This window comes from Centropristis striata, chromosome 5, assembly GCF_030273125.1.
Source record: "Centropristis striata isolate RG_2023a ecotype Rhode Island chromosome 5, C.striata_1.0, whole genome shotgun sequence".
NCBI lineage: Eukaryota > Metazoa > Chordata > Actinopteri > Perciformes > Serranidae > Centropristis > Centropristis striata.
The window spans coordinates 5,204,929-5,224,948 of NC_081521.1; the positions used below are offsets into that span (position 1 = coordinate 5,204,929).

General features: G+C 37.3%; 1 protein-coding gene across 1 annotated transcript; it reads right to left on the reverse strand.

Moving 5' to 3' along the window:
* Positions 1–380: 380 nt before the first annotated feature.
* LOC131971318 (MAP kinase-activated protein kinase 2-like) lies at positions 381–19,508 on the reverse strand. Its single transcript, XM_059332713.1, has 10 exons — positions 18,932–19,508; positions 14,530–14,669; positions 10,605–10,669; positions 8,220–8,299; positions 6,753–6,879; positions 2,712–2,787; positions 2,444–2,568; positions 1,974–2,059; positions 1,788–1,868; positions 381–1,533 (listed from the first exon to the last, which is right to left on the reverse strand). The coding sequence occupies exons 1-10, from the start codon at positions 19,154–19,156 to the stop codon at positions 1,393–1,395; spliced, it is 1,146 nt and encodes a 381-aa protein (XP_059188696.1). The 5' UTR covers positions 19,157–19,508; the 3' UTR covers positions 381–1,392.
* Between the last annotated feature and the right edge of the window lie 512 nt (positions 19,509–20,020).

A 20,020-nucleotide genomic window follows, 5' to 3' on the forward strand; every position in this document is an offset into this window, starting at 1 on the left:
TTTTCTGAGCTAAGTAACATACATTTTGTTTTGGTTTTTTGCTAGCCAAACTGAACACCCCAGTTAATGCTACAGTTAATGCTAACATTAATTAGCAGCAGCTTCTCTCAGTCAGGTTGAGGTGTAGAGAGGCTGTAGTCAGTGTCGTTAGATCCGTCTTGCTCCTCCACAGTCTAAATATGGTCTGCTCTCTGTATCGGAAACAAGATGGCGCCTAGTGTAACACTGAACTCGATGCCTTAAACAGGCAGTCCACCAACCAATGGGTGACACAGTCACTAGGTCCATTATTTATACAGTCTATGTTCTCTACACGTTGTTGTTAATGTTAATTTAATCAGAAATATATGGTCATATCTTACAAATTGCAGCTTACACCAAATAAAAACATCCTTTATTTGTTAGAAGCAATTGCGCTGCTGGACATTATGTAACTCAAACAACACACAAAATCAAAGAGAATATCAAAAGATTTAATCCTGAGTAAAAGACAGACATGTAAAATGTGTTGTGCAGTATTTTCTACTGTACATACTGCCATCAAAAATTGACTGCCATCCACTTTTCTTTTCATGCTTCACACAACAGACCTCATGCAGCTACTTTTAGTTACTGCTTTGGAGAAAATGTATGCTACATATGCACCAGTTGTCCAGCTGGCAGCACAGATTTATCAGTCAAATTCAATTATCACCCGTTTCATGAGCATACCAATCGGGATTATTGCTACACAAGGTTTCAATACTTCACAACCACAATTTGGCAAAAAAAACTTGAGAAATACTTCTGACATCAGGTCAGCATACTAAACAAATGGTTTGGTTTCTGGTAAGGGTCATTCAAAAGACAAATGTAAATGATGCTGGCATACTATTGCAACATCATCCTGAAGGGAAATTCAGTCTACATAGTTTTCAGTACAGAGAATAGGAAAAACTTAAGAAGCAGGGGAAAAAAACTGTCAGTTAATGCCAACAAAGCTCAATAACATATGTACATCAAAAACAAATAAAAACTATCCTGATACAATATACAACACATACAGATCTGCGTTTCCTCAAGTGAGATGAGTCTTTAATGAGCCTACGTGCACACACACAGAATACTTTTTAAAGCATTAAAAGAGTCCTGAAAGACCAAATAAAAAGAACAAGATGCCTAGATACATTCCATGTGTTAAAACAAAGTCATAATCAGTAACAGAAATAAATAAAAACGGCTTAAAGTATATTATAAAGGTATTATTTTAGAGCAAATTGGCAAAACACGTCACCCCTAAAGCTCCCTTTGAAAGCCTTTTTTCTTAATTAACCTTACGTGTGTATGTGTGTGTGTGTGTGTGTGAATGTGTTTGTGTGAAAACTGAATTCCTTTTAAAAACTTTTTATTTCACTAGCCTGGAGGTTGTTTGGCTGAGGTTTTACTCTTCTTTCTTCTCTTCATGAGTAGAGGATTAGTTGAGTCTTCAATGGTTTTGATTTTAATTTGATCATAGTCCACCCTCATCGTTTGCAGGGCATTTGTCATTTCCTCCTGATAATTGCAATGACAATATCAGGTTCATCAATTACAGCCAATTTGCACAGTATGCACATCCAGTTTTAAGTTTATATCATATGATTTCATTGTGCAGGCACATCATTTGATAAGCATAACATGAGCATCAAGCATTTTAAAATTAACTGCTAATTAAATATTTTCTAAAGATGAAAAGAAATGATGTGCAGTTTCTGTCCATCTAAAGAAGCAGCAATAAAGGGACAGATATGAACAGCACCCACGCTTACCTTAACCTGCTCCCAGACATCTTGTTCCTCATGCAGCACACGGCTGGTGTGAAGAGGCGTTTGCGGGACCTCCACGGACTGCTGTATTGGTGAGAGGGTATGCAAAAATGTTTGCCGAATCTCAAAAAACACCTCTCAAAAGCAGTAGTTGCTGAAACAGTGTCAAGCCTACAGGGGGCTGCTCACATTAATCCACGGGTGGTTTATGAACTCAGTGATGTTCATTCTCTGGGTGGGCTCAGTTTTCAGTAAGTGGCAGATCAGCTGTTTGGCTGAAACAGGAACTCATTATCATTATTAAATTTCCATATGTTGACAATCGGGCAGTAACTGCAGTAATGTAAGACAGTTTTTCCAAACGTCACCAGTTCGATTTCCTATGACATGAAAATGCCTCTGTAATGTAGAATATAGAATCCAGAAACACTTAATATAATAAATAAATCCAGAGGCATTTTAGATGCTTTCCTGCTATGTTTTTCTACTTAAGTCATGGAAAATAACAATTACTGGGGTAAAAATTAAGGTACAGTGATTGTAATTGAAAGAAAAACGGAGAATATGGTGTATCGTCTCAGGAAGATGAATATGCATGGAAAGTAAAATAAATACCTGATAAAGCACCCAATTATATTTCTAACATGCCTCCTTCTTACCTTCTTCAGACACATCACACCACTCTGGGTTGGGGAACTCATATTGTCCATTACGGATCCGTCTTTTCATTCCTGGAGATATTGCCAGACCATGATGTGAGAAAAAGGGAGGGTACCCACAAAGTCTGTGTTCGAGACAGAAAAAAAATCTTGATGACATGATGAATTATGGCAGCAATAATGTAGAGGAGCTTCAAAGGGACAATGTGTCATTTCAAAATGGAGATTATGAAATGACTAAAAAAACTAATTACACTAATTGACTTACAGAATGTACATAATGACACCAAGAGACCACATGTCACAAGATCTGTCATACTTCTCTGGACCAAGAACTTCAGGAGCTGCCAAAGTGTGAAGAGAATTATTTTAGATTTGAGGAATCAGTTCTGTTTCACATTTATGTTTCAAGGCCTTTGATGATTCTACATAAAAGACAGATGGCTGCAAAGAAGAATGGGTCATGTAAGTAGCACATGATTTCAACAACGGTTCACAGGATGTAATTTGTTATAACCCACATTCGTCTCGCCACTTTCCACAGGAAACAAACCATTAAGTCCTATCAGGGAAAAGTTTACAGAAAGACTGTTAATTTTTCAAAACACACATTGCAAAAATGTCACAATTTGAAAAATCTGGTTATTAACACATAAACTGGCAGTGTACAGACATTTTTCTTTTGTTTGACACAAAGGACAACTTTTTTCATCAATAATAGTGTTTCCCATTACAGTCTAGAAAGGCTTAACACATGTTCTTGGTCAAAAGTTTTAGAACACACCAACTTTTCCAGAATTTAATTGAAAATTATGCAGTTTAATGTCTCAGTGTACTCTGAAATTAATGCACATTTGCAACATTTAAAATTCTTTATTGAGCATGATAGTGTTTTGAAAGTAAAAAAAAGATTCAAAATCACATTTTATGTTGGACTAAAGGACTAAAAAAAGACACAAAATGACCAAAAAAAGACACAAAATGACAAAAAAGACACCAAAAGACACAAAATGACCAAAAAAAAAGACACAAAATGACTTACAAAGACATGAAAAGAAAAATAGCCCAAGACTCCATAGAGTTTAATTGTTAACCCACTTCTTGTTCCCTGGAAAAAGGCCTACTTGTATAATTCTGAAATGTACGTTATATTTTACCTTTTTTTATTTACCTCTGGAAGTTCACCACTTACCTTTGTACCCTTTCAAGCTGTTGATTTGCTTGATTTTCAATAAAAAACAAGCTTGATTTTCAATAAAAAACTGGAAAAATTGGGGTGTTCTAAAACTTTTGACCGGTAGTGTATATCAGTGATTCCCAACCTTTTTCTTGAGGGACCCACAATTTTACCATTGTTAACTTTGTAAAATTACTTTTATTTTACCAATTAATGTTGGTCTGCTGTTCTTTCACTGAAAAAAAAAACAGTAAGTGGTTATTTTCTATTTGCTTCAAACCTTTTGTATTCCTATTTATACTGTTATACATGCATTTGAGCATGAAATATGTTAAGTTACTGCAGTGCAAACACATTTAAAATTGCAGTTTCAACATATCTGGTTAAATGCACGGTCCTATATGTGGCCCTGTGGTATTGTCGATGAAAAATTGTGGCCCCCTCCAGTATTTAAGTTGCCCATCCCTGACTTATATGCTAAATTACTTACTTTTAAAAAATTCAGATATTCAAACTTGCATGAAGCCTTGCCATGTGTTGTGAGTTTGTAGATTGGCTTTTTTTCTCATTCAAATTTATAGTTATAGATGCATATATTCAACCCATTAAATTTATTACACCCCTTAAAATCAAGAGGGCTTCGCGACCCCCCGTGGATCTTTGGCGCCCCCCTGGGGGGGTCGGGCCCCCCCGGTTGGGAATCACTGATATATATGACCAAAAAATATCGCAAAGCCAGCTCTCATGCCATGCTGTGATGTGGGGCACACCGTGGACACATCTCCAGGCTATCACAGGGCTGACACATAGAGACAGACAACCATTCATGCTCTCATTCACTCCTATGGGCCTAAGCCTGAACTGCATGTCTTTGCACTGCGGGAGTACTATGAGAGAACCAACACTGACACAGGGAGAACATGCCAATCCAGAGCTGCACTACACTACACAGAACACTACACCACCATGTAGCTCTGACCGACCTTGTCTCCTAAACATGATGTCCCCATACAACAAAACTGAATCAACACTTTGAGGAAAATGCATCTTCTCCCAGATTACAGTCTCAATATTAAACATGTGCTTAAATGTTATGATTTGAAATAAAACTACAGTTAAAACATGTGGTTAAACCTTTATAGGGCACTCCTGGAAATTGAAAATGTCAACCCTGAAGTGTTATTGGAGGATATTACAAGACTTTTTGCAAAAAGATTCATTTTTATATTGCAATTCGAGATCAATTGAGTCAATATTATTATTATATTTATTATAGACTCTTTCCCACAGCAACTAAATAGACAATAACACATCATTTGCATCCATCACCACTTTATCTTTTACCTTTAAACTTTTTATTACTACTTATTACATATGCGTAATGTCTGAATGTCTTTTTTAAAGCACCTTATATATGAGAAGCACACATAAATTTAGTTGTATACTTCTTCAATACAATGACAATAAAGGAAAGCTTGAATCTTGTGTGATTTACTGATTGGTCAGATGCCACAGTGTCACTGTCTGTGATGTAGAAATCCGTGTGGTTCTATGACCTCACGGAGAGCGAGGAGACCTGTTATAGGTTTATAGAAGTTTGTCTACTTCTGAATATTATTTCTTAGTTTCTTTTGTTCAGACAAGGGTAAGTAGGAGATGTTTTTACCTGACATGTTTCGACTGACAACTTCAGTCTTCTTCAGAGGTGTCAGCTGATCGCTGTGACGTGTCTTTTTGTGGAGTTCCTCATAGGGCGTGGTCAACCTGACAACTGGCAGGTCTGTCAGGTTGACCACGCCCCCCCCGCCGCCCGCCGCTCCTTGCAGTATTTCCTCTGAAGAAGACTGAAGTTGTCAGTCGAAACACGTCAGGTAAAAACATCTCCTACTTACCCTTGTCTGAACAAAAGAAACTAAGGCCCCGTTCACACAAGGACGGTTTCAACAGAAGACGCAAAAGTGGCGTCGCGTCTTCACTTTTTATTCCTCGTTTAGACGAGCATTTTCGGGAGGAAATCTGCTGCATACGGTGACGCAAAAGTGTGTGAAATTCGATTGTATACATGCCAGGCGGCATCACTTAAAGCCATAAGAGCATCTTTGGGCATGCAGAAGTTTTCACGCCACACATTTTCATCAGCTACTCCTTCCACAAAGTTCTCCACCATCACTAGATCTCCCAGGTCTCGTTCACAGTCGTCTGGCTCGCCTCCGACGAATTGCTGCATCCAAAATGTGATAGAGGTAATTCCAGATCCTTCTCTGTTCACTAATACTATCTCTACATATCCTGTACATTTGGTGGAAAGACTCCTGTAAGTTTATTAGAGCTGCCAGAGCAGCTTGAAGGTCCGACGCATGGAAATAATCCCACGTTTGTTTATTTCCTGTACTGGAGCATGTATGTGACGTAAACACATATGTGACGTGAGCAGATCAGATCACTTTTTCACTTTGGAGGGTGGTTTCAGATTTTTGCGTCTTTAAGCCCCCAAAACGCCGTCACCGTCTAAACGAACGGCACTTCCGATAAAATATTTTGTCGTTTTCACCCGCGAGCGTCCTCGTGTGAACGGGGCCTAAGAAATTAAAAAAATATGGTTCTTTGCCTGATAAAGGGTTAATACAGTTTAATAGTTACAGGTTGGTTAGGTTTAGGCACCAACACTACTCTGGCTAGCTTCAGTAAAAAGGTGAAGGCTGTCCTTTACAGGTTCCTTTGACTTTTGACTTCACCCATGATGTAAGCAGCGGTCTCTCCTGTGAAAGTCCTTTGCTTGTTTGAGCAATCCACCACCCCATCCTACTGCATGTACGGACACCTGCTGACAATCATTACAGATGTTTCTGTGAGAGAATACATTTCCTTAGAAGTATAATTGATAATGCAGTTGAGATGCATGAGAACACAATATTTAGGAAAACAGGCTGTGCTGGCACAGTTGTTCCTGTTGATATACGGCTATCACTGACACAGGAGGTCTTATCTCTCAGGAACTCTTGTAATTCAAAGAGACATCCATCAAAATACAAAAGCATGTTCACAGCTGCAAGTATAGGTTAATCCACATGGGCAGATCCCCCTAAACATGGTAACATTACTTTCACATGCTGATCACATGTGTCATCTTACCAACGTAGTAGGGGGTAAAACATGGCGTTGCTAAAGAATTTAAGGTGGTGATTTCTTTAGCAAACCCAAAATCTGTCAGTTTGAGGAGGGCGTCTGGCCTTTTGGAGGTGTATAGCAGGTTCTCTGGCTGAAAGAGACAGCAAAAACAACAATTTTTACCTAAAGCAAGATCTAACGCCATCAAGCGCACGTTTCTGTTTAGAGGTATGAAAGAATGGAATTCACTGCCTAAAAATATCAAACTCACCACTAACATAAAGCAATTCAAAATATTAATAAAACAGTATTTATCAAAATAAGAAAACATGGTATATTTATATGTATGTAGTATATTTCTATAGATATATGATATGTGTTATTATAATGTATATGCTGTAGAACGAAGGTGAATATACAACATATGTCTTATGTGTTTGTAGATTTTGTAATGATGTATACATATATGTAGAAATGTGTGTAATATGGATTAATATGTGAATATTTTTTTGTTTTGTTTTATTTTTTGTTTTTATTATGTTTTCTGTTTTTAACTGTATATTTGATGCTGTTGGACCCCAGGAAGAATAGCTGTGGCTTTGCTGCAGCTAATGGGGATCTTAATAATAAACTAAACTAAACTAAACTAAAAAAAACAACAACAACAATCAAGCATTTGGAGAACATAACTCAGATGACTGGTCATCGACCACAAGAAAAGAAAATTATGAATAAAATAAATAGCAAATGGAAATGTACATGTCTCTTAATGCCCTAGGATAGTAAGAAACAATACCACAAATCAGGTGTAAAATGTTCAGTATTGTCTTTAATCTCAAATGAGAAAGGATGGGAAACCCACAATAACAGATGCTGAAAATATACAGAGATACACAGCTATACGCAGCAAATATGCATTTTACAGAGTAGCTGCTGGCATCATGATTTCCTTTTGTCTTAACAATGAATTTAAGGAAAATATGCCAATTTATTTACCGTAGTCTTCTACACTACAATAATACTGATGAATATCATACAATAATGTGCAATATCACGTGTTATTATGTTAACAGCAAATTAATTTAATATATATTGTCCAATTTTCCTCAGCACAACATATAGTTTTTGTTTTGTAAAAGTGCAGACAAGGAAAAATAAAAAGTGGTGGCCAAATCAAGATACAAAAAATAAAAACAAAAAGTTTCCAATGTTGGACTTGTTCATGGAAACATTGTTGTGTGTGTTTGCTGTTAGGGGCTTTCCATCTTACCCGTCTACCTATCTTGAAGTTTCACATGTTCAGAGCCTGGAATACTTTACTTTCATGTCTCTTGCTTTATTTTCTCCATATTGTGCGTCTTGGCTTCAAATGTGAACTCTTTGACATGCACAGGATATTACATTTAGAGACAGAGAAGTATCACTTTTTACGTTCCATAAAAACAGTCCAATGTTGCAGATTTATCTCAAATATATACGGTGATGTATTACCTTGATGTCTCTGTGAGCAATGTTGATGGAATGCAAGAGATGTATGGCTTCTCCTATACTCTTCATGATGTCAGAGGCCTCTGAGTAAACAAGGAAGTGGAGAGAGATGACATGGGCATGAAAGGGTTCAAGGTCTCTAAAGGTTATAATCCTTAAAATTTTGACTAATTAAAAGCCTGTTTTTGATTGTATTTTGTGCCCAGCATTTTTTCAGGAATAGCCGTTCAGTGAATTTGCATGCAGGATTCCATTCCCTTGGACACAGTGATGTTTCAAGCATCAAGCTCTCCAAAAGACTTTTTTGAAAAATTTCACATAACCCTTTGTCAAGCACCTTCATCTGGAGTCATCTTTTGCAGTAAAAGTATAAGCCTATTGATGTATTCACTCACACAGTCTGCATTTTTTTCCCCAGCTTCCTTTCCTGCATTTAGCAGCACCAGCTGCATTGCTTTTATCCTAAATTATTTGTTAAACATCGTATTTAACTACTATAGTTTGCTATAGGGATGCACGATATTGGATTTTTTCCCGATATCCGATATGCCGATTTTTTACAACTCATTTAGCCGATTACCGATACCGATAATTTTTACCCACAATCAGAGCAAATTTGGCCAATTTCCCAATTGACATGATAAGTAAACATAATCTGTGTTGACTGGGAACATGTGAAAAGTGCAACTGTACAGCAATTAAACCCAAATTAAATAAAACTACATGTACCTTACAGACTGCTGCTTAAATTCAAATTTAACTTAAAACAGGAGCCCAATATGTGACGACTCAATCTGCACTGTGCAAACAAAATCACAAAAAGGACAAAAAGTATAAAAAATATAAGCAGCTTCAGTCCCTAATCAGAACATAAATAAATAGGTGAGCTCAGACTACACTGCACAATTCTATGAGCTACAAACAAGGTGCAACAGAGAGGTGATGTGCACCCCATTATTTAATCAGGTTATTATATCGGCGTGTTGGTTCATAGTTCATTTTCAAGCCAATATCGGCCGATACCGAAAACGTGCCGATAATATCATGCATCCCTAGTCCATTGGTTGTATGCTGCAAACACAGCCCCTCATATGTAAGCTTGGCGATCATAACTTGATTGTCAGCTTTAGTGAAGCCAGATAAAGAAACGATGCCCTGGTTATGTCGAACCGTATTTGTTTTTTGTTTTTTATTGCAACTGTTTACCTGACCTCGTTTTCTTCCTGCCGGGATTTGTTTGCCCTCTATTTTTACTGTGCAGCAAACACTTGTGGCGAGGAGAGATGAGTTTTTTTAACCAACATTCTGTTACTGAGCTGTGCATTTGAGTCCTTCGCCTGTAGTTCTATCATTTGATAACAGCTTTACAACTTATTTACTACATTTACCTACAGCAGGGATGGGCAACTGGAGGCCCGGGGGCCGCATACGGCCCGCACCCTCACGTGAAGTGGCCCTCAGTACAACTACATGCATTTGAGCATGAAATCTTAAAAGTGCAGTGTAAAAATGCACAAAATTACTTCTTGCAATTAATGTTGGTCTGCTGTTCTTGCACTGAAAAAAAAAGAAATCACAGTAAGTGGTTATTTTTTATTTGCTTCAAACCTTTTGTATTCCTATTTCTACTGCTATACATGCATTTGAGCATGAAATATGTTAAGTAACTGCACTGTAAACATATTTAAAATTGCAGTTCCATCATATCTGGTTAAGTGCACGGTCCTATATGTGGCCCTGTGGTAGTGTTGATGAAAAATTGTGGCCCCCTCCAGCATTTAAGTTGTCCATCCCTGACCTGCAGCCTCATCAGATGTCTCAGTTTCACATAAAAAAGCTTTTAACTGGCAATACACAGATAAATTTTATTGTGAAGCCATCATGGGAAACAATGTGTATTTTTAACTGTGTTCAGCATTGACTAGGATTTCTCTTCAAACAGCAACTACAAAACAAGACTACAGTCATTTTGGGCTTTTTTGGTCAGCAGATCAGTTTGAAATATTTCACGGAGCAGCCACAGTGAGTTGTTTCATGCTGCACACCTCCTACTTCTGAGCAACTCCTTTCACTGTGCTTTGCTGTTGTGTGGAAACCTACTCACATTGTCTGCAGCAAGAAATTGGAAAGAAAGGATGGAAAATTATGGCCAGTTACTGAATGACTCCTTTATCAAAGCAACATAAGTCTGGTTGGCTGCACTTCATACAGATACACCAGATGGTCTTTTTCAGTACTCCTGACAAAATAACAGCTTAAGAAGTGTTTACTGCCTTAATAGTATAAAACGACACTTTCACTAGTAAGCACAAGTGCATCAAATCAATCAGGACTGACATCTTAAGCACTGCAATTTTTTGCTTCATTGAGAAAGAAGAATGTCTTTACCTCTTTCTGTAAAAGCATGATTCCCTCTGTCTTGGATATGACTGAATAATTCACCTCCATCCATACTGAAAACAAAAACAGCAAAATGCAGTAAACAAACATTTCAAGGCATTAAGGCATTTCATAATTTTTTTTCCTCTCTGAAAAACTTAAGATTCACTTAAGATGGTTACAAATGTGGCAGAAGAAGCACAAGTCTGGGCTACATATGAAGCCATTATCATTGAAGCAGATCCACATTTTGGCAGAGAGTTGTATGGCTATGGTAAATGTTTAAAATATTCTCTAAATCTGTGTTCAGATTAATTTAAGATTGATAAATGGTAAGGCAAATTTGTAAACTTCTACATGAATCTTTAAATGTGCACATGGATATTAATGGCTGAAAAGTCTAGTAGTATTTTCAGTCATCAGTAACAACTCAAGCAGGCCTGTCAATTGGCTCATTGGTCATTTGACATAGGATTTGTGCTACGCTTCAGTGATCTGCAAATGTGTGTAAATAGTACACACATCTGAGTGAAATGCATCCGTACATCATACCGTTTACATTCATATCCAGTTATGGCACCTCATACTCCCGCGCATGCTGACAATAGACAATAAACTAAAAAGACTTTCCCAGTAAGCCTGAAAACTAATGTCTTTGTTTGGGAAATCTTTAAACAGAGACCTATTAAAATGATGCACACCTTGTAAAACTGAAATGGCTTACCACATCAGCACAACTGCTAAGCATGTAATTAACAGCAAAGAAAAACATCCCAGGTTTTTTTTTTTTCCTAACCCCTTGCCAAGTTGGAAGCACTGTGCGTACATTTTATAAAATACAAGTAGTCCAAGAGACTCGTCCAAGGTGGGTACAGATGACTATTGGGCGGGTATGCACCCTTAATGCCTGTCCATGTGGCTGGGAGTGCTAAAGAGCCAAAAACCTACAACAAACTAACTGACTACAATTACCAACCTACACTACCGGTCAAAAGTTTTAGAACACCCCAATTTTTCCAGTTTTTTATTGAAAATCAAGCAGTTCAAGTCAAATCAACAGTTTGAAAGGGTACGAAGGTAAGTGGTGAACTGCCAGAGGTAAATAAAAAAAGGTAAAATATAATGTACATTTCAGAATTATACAAGTAGGCCTTTTTCAGGGAACAAGAAATGGGTTAACGACTTAACTCTATGGAGTCTTGGGCTATTTTTTTCCATTTTTGAATTCTTTTCATGTCTTTGTAAGTCATTTTGTGTCTTTTTTTGGTCATTTTGTGTCTTTTGGTGTCTTTTTTGTCATTTTGTGTCTTTTTTTGGTCATTTTGTGTCTTTTTTTAGTCCTTTAGTCCAACATAAAATGTGATTTTGGATCTTTTTTTTAACTTTCAAAACACTATGATGGTCAATAAAGAATTTTAAATGTTGCATTTCAGAGTACACTGAGACATTAAACTGCATCATTTTCAATTAAATTCTGGAAAAGTTGGTGTGTTCTAAAACTTTTGACCAGTAGTGTATGTCTAAATACTTAGAATCCTCAATGGCTGCAAACTTATTATTTTTCTTTGTCTTGCCCCATTGGTCCCCTCCATGAGACCATATGCATAACATCTGTAAGTCGTATTCAATTTAGAATTGAAGTTCGACAGATAAATCAATCAGGAAGTAAAATTATGCTTCACACTCAACAAGTGTTTCTCTGTACTTCTGAACGGGAGAAATGCATCCGTGTCTTCATATCCTCCCTTCTGGATTATTTCCACTTCTTGTATTTTAGTACCACCCAGTCTTGCTTATCACATCTCCAACTAGTTCAAAATTCAACAGCATGAGTCTTAACTAGAGATAGACCGATATATCGGCCAGCCAATATGTATCGGCCGATATTTGCGTTGCCGGTCAATTAGCCCATTTCACTGAGTCAACACCACAGGCTTGGTGCAACATCTGCCATTCGCTGGTGAGCTGCTGCTGATACCAGAAAAAAACACCTCGAGGCCTTTAACAACATACACATTGTTTGCTATCCAACTGTTAATATGTTTTGTTTGTTTCTTTTTTTGTTTAAATTGAGACTTGTGTAACATTTGTTACCATTGTGTCATTTTTATCATGTAAATGGAGGGAGAAAAGGCAATATCATCTTCAAGAATCGGCCTAAAAAATTCGGCAGCACATATCGGGGATCGGTTAAGAATGATGTCAAAATAATCAATATCGGCATTAAAAAACCCATATCGGTCGGCCACTAGTCTTGACAAGGTCAAAAGGCTACAAACTGAGTTGTTAAATCAGGGGTGTCAAACTCTGGCCCGCGGGCCGCAGTGTAATTTTATTTGGCCCGCGAGGCAATACCAAATTATTATCTTATTATTATACTATAAAAGCTGACCCGCCAGTATTATACGGCGCATTTACCGCTAATACTACAAATCCCACAATGCCCTGCTGTTGTTTTGGCGCGTCAATCAGGACAGGACCCAGAAACGCTCCTCTGTGACAGTCGTCATAGCAACCTCAAACTAGAGCTGTCTCCCAGCTACCCCTTCCCAAAAATGGCGAAAAGAAAGGCAGAATTTATTAACCTGTTGAAAAAGTTTATTTTGATATTTAAATCAGAAGAAGCAAATAGAAAAGAGGCATACGATTTTTATTTAATTTTTATTTAATAAATTAATGACATTGATGTATTTGAAATGTAGTTAATGTTAATGTTAAAGCAAAACATGTTTGGTATATATTAAAAGGTTTATTTGTTCAATGTTGGCCCGCGATTTTATTCAAGTTTTAAATTTTGGCCCATTGTGTATGTGAGTTTGACACCCCTGTGTTAAATAGTTTTGCCCCCTGTTACATCACAGAACGCCTGCCCCTATGCCACACTGTCAGAGAACTGTCACCTGATCAAAGAGTGTCCCTGAAAGTTTATACGAGATGCAGATGCATGTAATGGGAACATGGCCTTCTCTATCACTGCCCCCAAAAACTTGGACTTGGACTTTCTTCCTCTCACTAATCTGATTCTCAACCACCAATAAGATCTCCAGGAGTAAAAGTCAAACTCACCTCTAATCATTAGCTTTTAATGGTGTCTTCTCTAGCTCACAAATCTCCTGAAATCTCTGTAGGTCTGTGTTGTCACTATTGGTGGGTTTTGTTTGACCATGTGCATTTACTTTTTTTGTCATCGATGTTAGTCATCAGCACTCTGACCACTTCATGAGTTTTCTACTCTTGTGATTATTTCCTTCTTTTGTTTACTCTGTAGTCAGCTATAAAACACTTTGGTCAAATGTGTTGCGTGTGAAGTGCTATATAAATAAAGTTGAGTCAATTACACACACATGCTTTGGGATACGATGTACAACTCTCCACACAGCCCCATAGCTACATATTATTATCTTGCAAAAGAGTAAAAAATTGATTTATTTTTTTTTGCACAAAAAGGCTAATTCTGGATATTCTGATAATCCTGCTATGGCAAAAGATAAAAATCATTTTCTTCAAAACAATAAAGCGTTCATTTGTGCTTGAGGTAAAAAAAAAACTTTTGATCAAAATCAAAAACAGCAGGAAACATTCCACATCTGGAACCACTAAACACTCGGCCATCATCAGTCACTTTTCTTCACGATCAGGATTATCTAATTATCACACCACATTAATAATATCCTATTAGGCTTATGAAACATATGCGATGACTGTAGATTAGGTCGACGCCTGACTTTTTGTACTTTAGACCAAGCAGCCTCTGTCTGCTTTGAATTGCTCTCTGCCTTAAAATGTTCTGGAAACTACTCACCTCATTTGGTGTGCATAAACAAAAAGTGATTATCAGCATATGGAGCAACTAAAAATATCTTTTTAGGACCACACATACTAATAATTGGCTCTATAATAGTGTGTGGGTGTATGTGTGTGCAGAGGAACGCACCACTCCATCACGATGAGGAGACACTTTCTGCCCTGGTAGAGATTCTCATAAACATCTATGATTGGTACAATGTGGGGGCAAGGTGACACCCTCCAGTGGAGCTCCACCTCCCGCCGGGCCTCTGGACAATCCTGCAGCATCTGAAACACAGAGGAATGAACAAATCATGGTGATGTTTTAGTTGTAAATGTAGTTATGTTTAACTATGATTTAAATTTAGCCAAAATAAATATTATTCTAGGCAGCAATTATAGGGCTTACACATTTCATCTGTCAAGGTAAATATTATCACAGGAATACATAAACCTAAACCTTATGTCATCTTGTAAGCAAAAACTGCCCAACATTAACTTGATTTGATCCTCAAGTCTTCCAGTTTTAGACCATTAACAATAGTCTACCACACATGTGATTTTAAAGATACCAAATAAACACTGTGGTGATTTATCCTAGAGGAAACAATAGGTCCTGTTGCACTGAGAGGGCAAGTTTACTTACGACATGGGTCTCAAACTCGCGGCCCGCGGGCCAAATGTGGCCCTTGAGACGATATTTTGTGGCCCCCACCTTGATATGAAAGTTGTGAGTTTTATATGAATGGCAGTTTACCATGTTGTGTGTGTGTGTCCCTTTAATTACTTTTTTTGGTAATATTGTGTCTTTTTTAATAATTCTGTGTCTTTTTTTGGGTACTTTTGTGTCTTTTTTAGTAATTTTGTTTCTTTTTTAAGTTATTTATTTATTTTTCTCTTATTTTGTGTCTTTTTTGGTCATTTTGTGTCTTTTTTTAATATTTTTTTTTAGGTAATTTAGTGTTTTTTTCAGTCATTTTGTGTCTTTTTTGACCCCCCCCCCCCCCCCCCCCTTTTATTTTATTTTTTTTTTTTTAATTTTGGAGCATTTATAGATCCCTTCTAAACATTTTTGAAGTAGATTTTGTAGTTTGATATGATACCAAAACCTTCACTGTAGCTTCAAAACAGAGCCCCCTACAGGCTCTTAGAGACTGTCTAGTTAGTGGGGCCCTCTCACCCACAATAGAACCACTATTGTTTGAACTGTTGGCAGGACAAAACATAAGGCACTGGAAGATATAATTTGGTCTTAGTAAATTATAACAGGCAATGTTTTGTTTATTTTTTGCACGGATGTTTTGTTTTTTGGTGGTGAGGAATTGAACCTTTGTTCAGCACATTTCCTAGCTGTACTGTCATGCACACTTGACGAATCAAAATGACAAGGCACACAAGCATAATTGCGGGAAGGTTTATTTGGCTAGCATTAAAAAAAATTCTACAAAGAGTCTACAAAGAAGTGTCTACAGTCTACAAAGAATTATGGCTCTGGGAAATCATAATCACATGTATACAACAAACTAAAGGTCAATTAAAGGTTTGGCCATTTGCTAGTTTCTCCATTTTGTTTACTCATCTCAAAACTCCTTCACTGCTAATGAAATGTGAGCATGTGCTATCTGCATGACACCTTGTCCCGCTGTACCCCAGCAGACGCCATAATCTCTCAGCCATCTCAGGCCTCTCGCATGAGGCTACTTTTAGACACAAGCATGTTCCCCTCTCTCTTTCTGGCTGGCAGCATTTGGATTGGAAAAGTCAACACTCTTTCAAAACAGACTCCTCAACACAGTAGGCCTGAGGCCAGAGCTGCTGGACAGTATATCATTTACATTTTTTTTAACAAAAAGTGGACCTTTACAAAGCCATCTGTTGTGTCAGAACTCCTAAAAGTATAGGTTCCCACGAGAGCAAAAAAAAATCTTTAAATCACAACCCATGCCCATGAGCACCTCTTGAACTCTTGCAGGGTATGACTCTAACTCTAAATACTACCTGTCACTCAATGCACCATTCACAACAACAGGTACTCCATAGTTGATTATTCATCACACATGCCTTAGGAGTGACGTATTGATCCAGAGTGATACACAGGCTAGGAACACACGAGTGGATTAAAGGGTGTATGAGAAGCAGATTTTTTTAAATCAAAGATAGAGAAAAGCATCTGTAAACAACTTGTTAGGCTCGAGCCATCCTGTGGCTCAGCTTTAACTAAACTTCCTTTGCCTGATTCCATTAATTTGACAAAGGACAGAAAACCTCATTGCACGACATCGTTCAGGCTCTGATTCTGTTTACGGCACAAATAATAAAAAAAACATTTTTCAAAGGCTTCAAAGGAAACATTTATTGAATCACAGAAGCGTAGATAAGTTACTGGAGCAATAGATGTTCCAGGAACTGGAAATGATAGGTGGGCCACATGTGTATTAAATTGATCAATTGCACAATGCTGCCTAGTTTGAACAAACAATTTGAGCACCGCTTCTATTCCAATCTGCTGGATTTTTACTTTGTAATGACATTTAAAGATAGAAGCAGCACCGCATCCTAAACTTCCTCTCTGCCTGCTGGGAGAGCAGACTCAGCAACAAGAATTTAGATAACATAAAACAGCCATCTAACCATAATCCCCTGGCTTATCATTTGAGGTCACAATGTTTTGCTTCTTTTGTCAAATGTAACCCACATAAGAAGAAACAGATCTCCTGCTAAGATACTTTTTCTCTCTCTCGTATATCTGCTTAATGTACAAGACTATGCAAAGGATATGACATCTGACAGGTTCAAGGTCCTGAGCAAAATACAAAAAAGCAACCCCACGAAAGTGCTGTTACATATGTTTACAGTTCACATTGAGGTGGAATGTGGTTTTTGTGATCTGCACCCTGAGACTATCTCAGGACATTTGTTAACACAAATATTTTCACTGGTTTTACTCATACTTTACATTATAAAGACGTCATATTTGGCTGTTTTGATCACAAAAAGAAGGATGATGATGCATATTTTCTTACAAATTTAATTTTTCTTTTTGCCAAATACCACATACACAAATGTAAGTTTTCAAGTAAAAAAACAAATTTCTTTTTGTTGAAGTCAGAGTTTGAACAGTAAATCTCAACTATCTCCCGTCTACAAAACAAAAAAGCTGTGAAGACTACCAACATATGCACTTAATGCGGTTAATGTCTTTAATATGTAATCTTGCGTCTGTTTATTTTATTATGTATTTATTTGTTTTTGTTTCATTCTTTTCCATTTAATTATTTATTTAATTAATTAATCTATAACTCATTTGTTCTTCTTTGTAACTGTGCAATGTATTACTGTTTGATATAAATAAATAAATAAAAACAAAAATGAAATAAAAAAATACATCGCCTAAGTCATTTTTTGTCAAAATTGTTTTTTTTTCCTAAATCATCTCCTCATGATGCCGGCCACCTATGGTAAAATCACCTACACCCTCAGTTGATCAGATCATGTGATTTTACCCCTTTAAGACAATGGCCTATGTCAAGTGTGTGACTTAAGCGGATTTATTATGCCTAAGTCAAAATAAAATGTGACTTAGGCAACTTTCTGAACATGCCTTTGTGACTTAAGCAAGATATGGTAACACTTTATTTTGAAGGTGTCTACATAAGAGTGACATGAGCGTGTCATAAACATGACATGGGATGTGTCATGAACATTAATGACACTCTGAAGTAACATTAATGCTCATGATACTTGTCATGTCATGTTTCTGACAGGCTTGTGTGACTCTTATGTAGACACCTTCAAAATAAAGTGTTACCATATCTTGCTTAACCCTATAAAGCCAAGTGTATCATATTTGATACACATGTTGTTGAGACCTCTACATCATTAGAGTGATATCTTTTTTTCCTGAAAAACCTGATGTATACATGTGTTGGAGATTAAAAACAAACAAACTGAGCAACAAATTGCACAAAAATACCAGATGTAGCAAAAATGATACAGGTTCATTGCTGGGTGAAAACTTCATATCAGCAGATAAATAAATTTTTTTTCTTGCATATTTGAATTAAATGTTAAAAGGAAAGTCTTAATAGGATAAAAATGTTAGGTTTTATGTTTTTTTTTAGTTCAAGAAAAACAAACTGTGAGCAACAAATTGTACAAAAAGACCTGATGTATCAAATATGATACAAATTAGAATTCATATATGCAAATTGATTTATTTTTTTTGTCAGCAGGTTCAATAAATACTCAAGTTTTTAAAAAATATAATTTTCTGGCAATTATTTCATGGTTCAGGCTTTATAGGGTTAAGTCACAAAGGCATGTTCAAAAAATTGCAAAAATAAAAAAATAAAAAGTAATTTATTTCTCTTAAATTACCTAATTTACACACAGTGTTATTACTATGCCAATAGCCATCCTTTGATACATCCTTTTTGAGTGAAATGATCAATAAATGTCATATGTTACACTTTTGGTGAAGTTTTTTGTTTCCTGCGAAACTTCACAAAATGAGTTAGGCGGTTATTTGTAACAGTGTGACGTCACATTACCTTTAGTGCATACTTTTCTCCACTCTCTCTGTGGAATATTTCCAGCACTCTGCCGTTTATCCCCATCCCGAGCACCTGCCTCGTGACACTGTAATCGTCTGTTATGACGTTCCTTTTGGTTTGAAGAGGATTGTTAAACGGTTTCACAAAACACTGTGGGAGAGGAGCTGAGTTCAGGTTGGGCTGCTGTTGGATCGGGAAAGCCGGCTGGAGCTGATCCGACATGTTAACTATCGGCAACACATGAGTGGTAACCGTCCGACAGGTGCCTTTCTCGTCCTCTCACTGCAAGCTGCTATCTTAGCTATGGTTCTAACAGCTAGCTCATGCTGTCCTTGAGTGATATTAGCCCGCAGCTAGCCGGATAGTTAGACAAGCTCTCACTCAAGTCCTCCACAAGCAGCGGGCGACTGTCCAGAAACTTCCAACTGAGATTCTTGACTCACTGCCAGGCTGTTTCACAAGCTGGCCCGGTGTTCAAACCGTGTGACGTCACTTAACTCAAACACTTATCCATTAACCAGTACATAAACAAATGACCAAACTTCCGGCTGACATGGTGGGCGTTAGAGCAGCATCTCTGGCACGGTCCTACAGGGGCGTGCCTGATGAAGGGGGGGCAGAGGGCTCCTTCACAACCACCCAGCTGCCACCCAGGAAATCATGGGTTATGATTGGCTGATGGTGTTTACTAGTGATGGGTAGATGAAGCCTCATGAAGCCTTGAACCTTTCCAGCCAACTGGTTCGAGAAAAGGTTCATATCTTGAGGCTTCATGTGCTCACAAACCCCCTGCTGGTCCAAATCGTCATTGACCTTTGAGCTGTTTGTGAGGCCTCTTGGTGCATGGGAATAATCACTGCCAACAGAAATAAAAACACCTTCATTTGTGGGTAATGTGGGTAATGCTAATAGCAGTGTATTAGTAATTATTATTAATAATATATAATAATCATTATTATTTACTTTACCAGCATCATTTCAGTCAATGATAAAATAAATCCAATAGGACATGAGGTGTTTGTTAAAAATGTTACAGTGTTTTCAAAGTATGGGGCAGAGATGGGACATCAATTGTGCTTGTGACTT

What these genes read in the sequence shown, in the direction of transcription:
- LOC131971318 (XM_059332713.1), bottom strand. Translation starts at nt 19,156, where the DNA reads ATGTCGGATCAGCTCCAGCCGGCTTTCCCGATCCAACAGCAGCCCAAC. An exon ending in TTTTACCCCCTACTACGTTG is followed by an intron (nt 2,788 to 6,752) that starts GTAAGATGACAC and finishes ACACTTTGGCAG; the next exon opens with CTCCTGAAGTTCTTGGTCCA. An exon ending in ATGTCTGGGAGCAGGTTAAG is followed by an intron (nt 1,534 to 1,787) that starts GTAAGCGTGGGT and finishes TGCAATTATCAG; the next exon opens with GAGGAAATGACAAATGCCCT.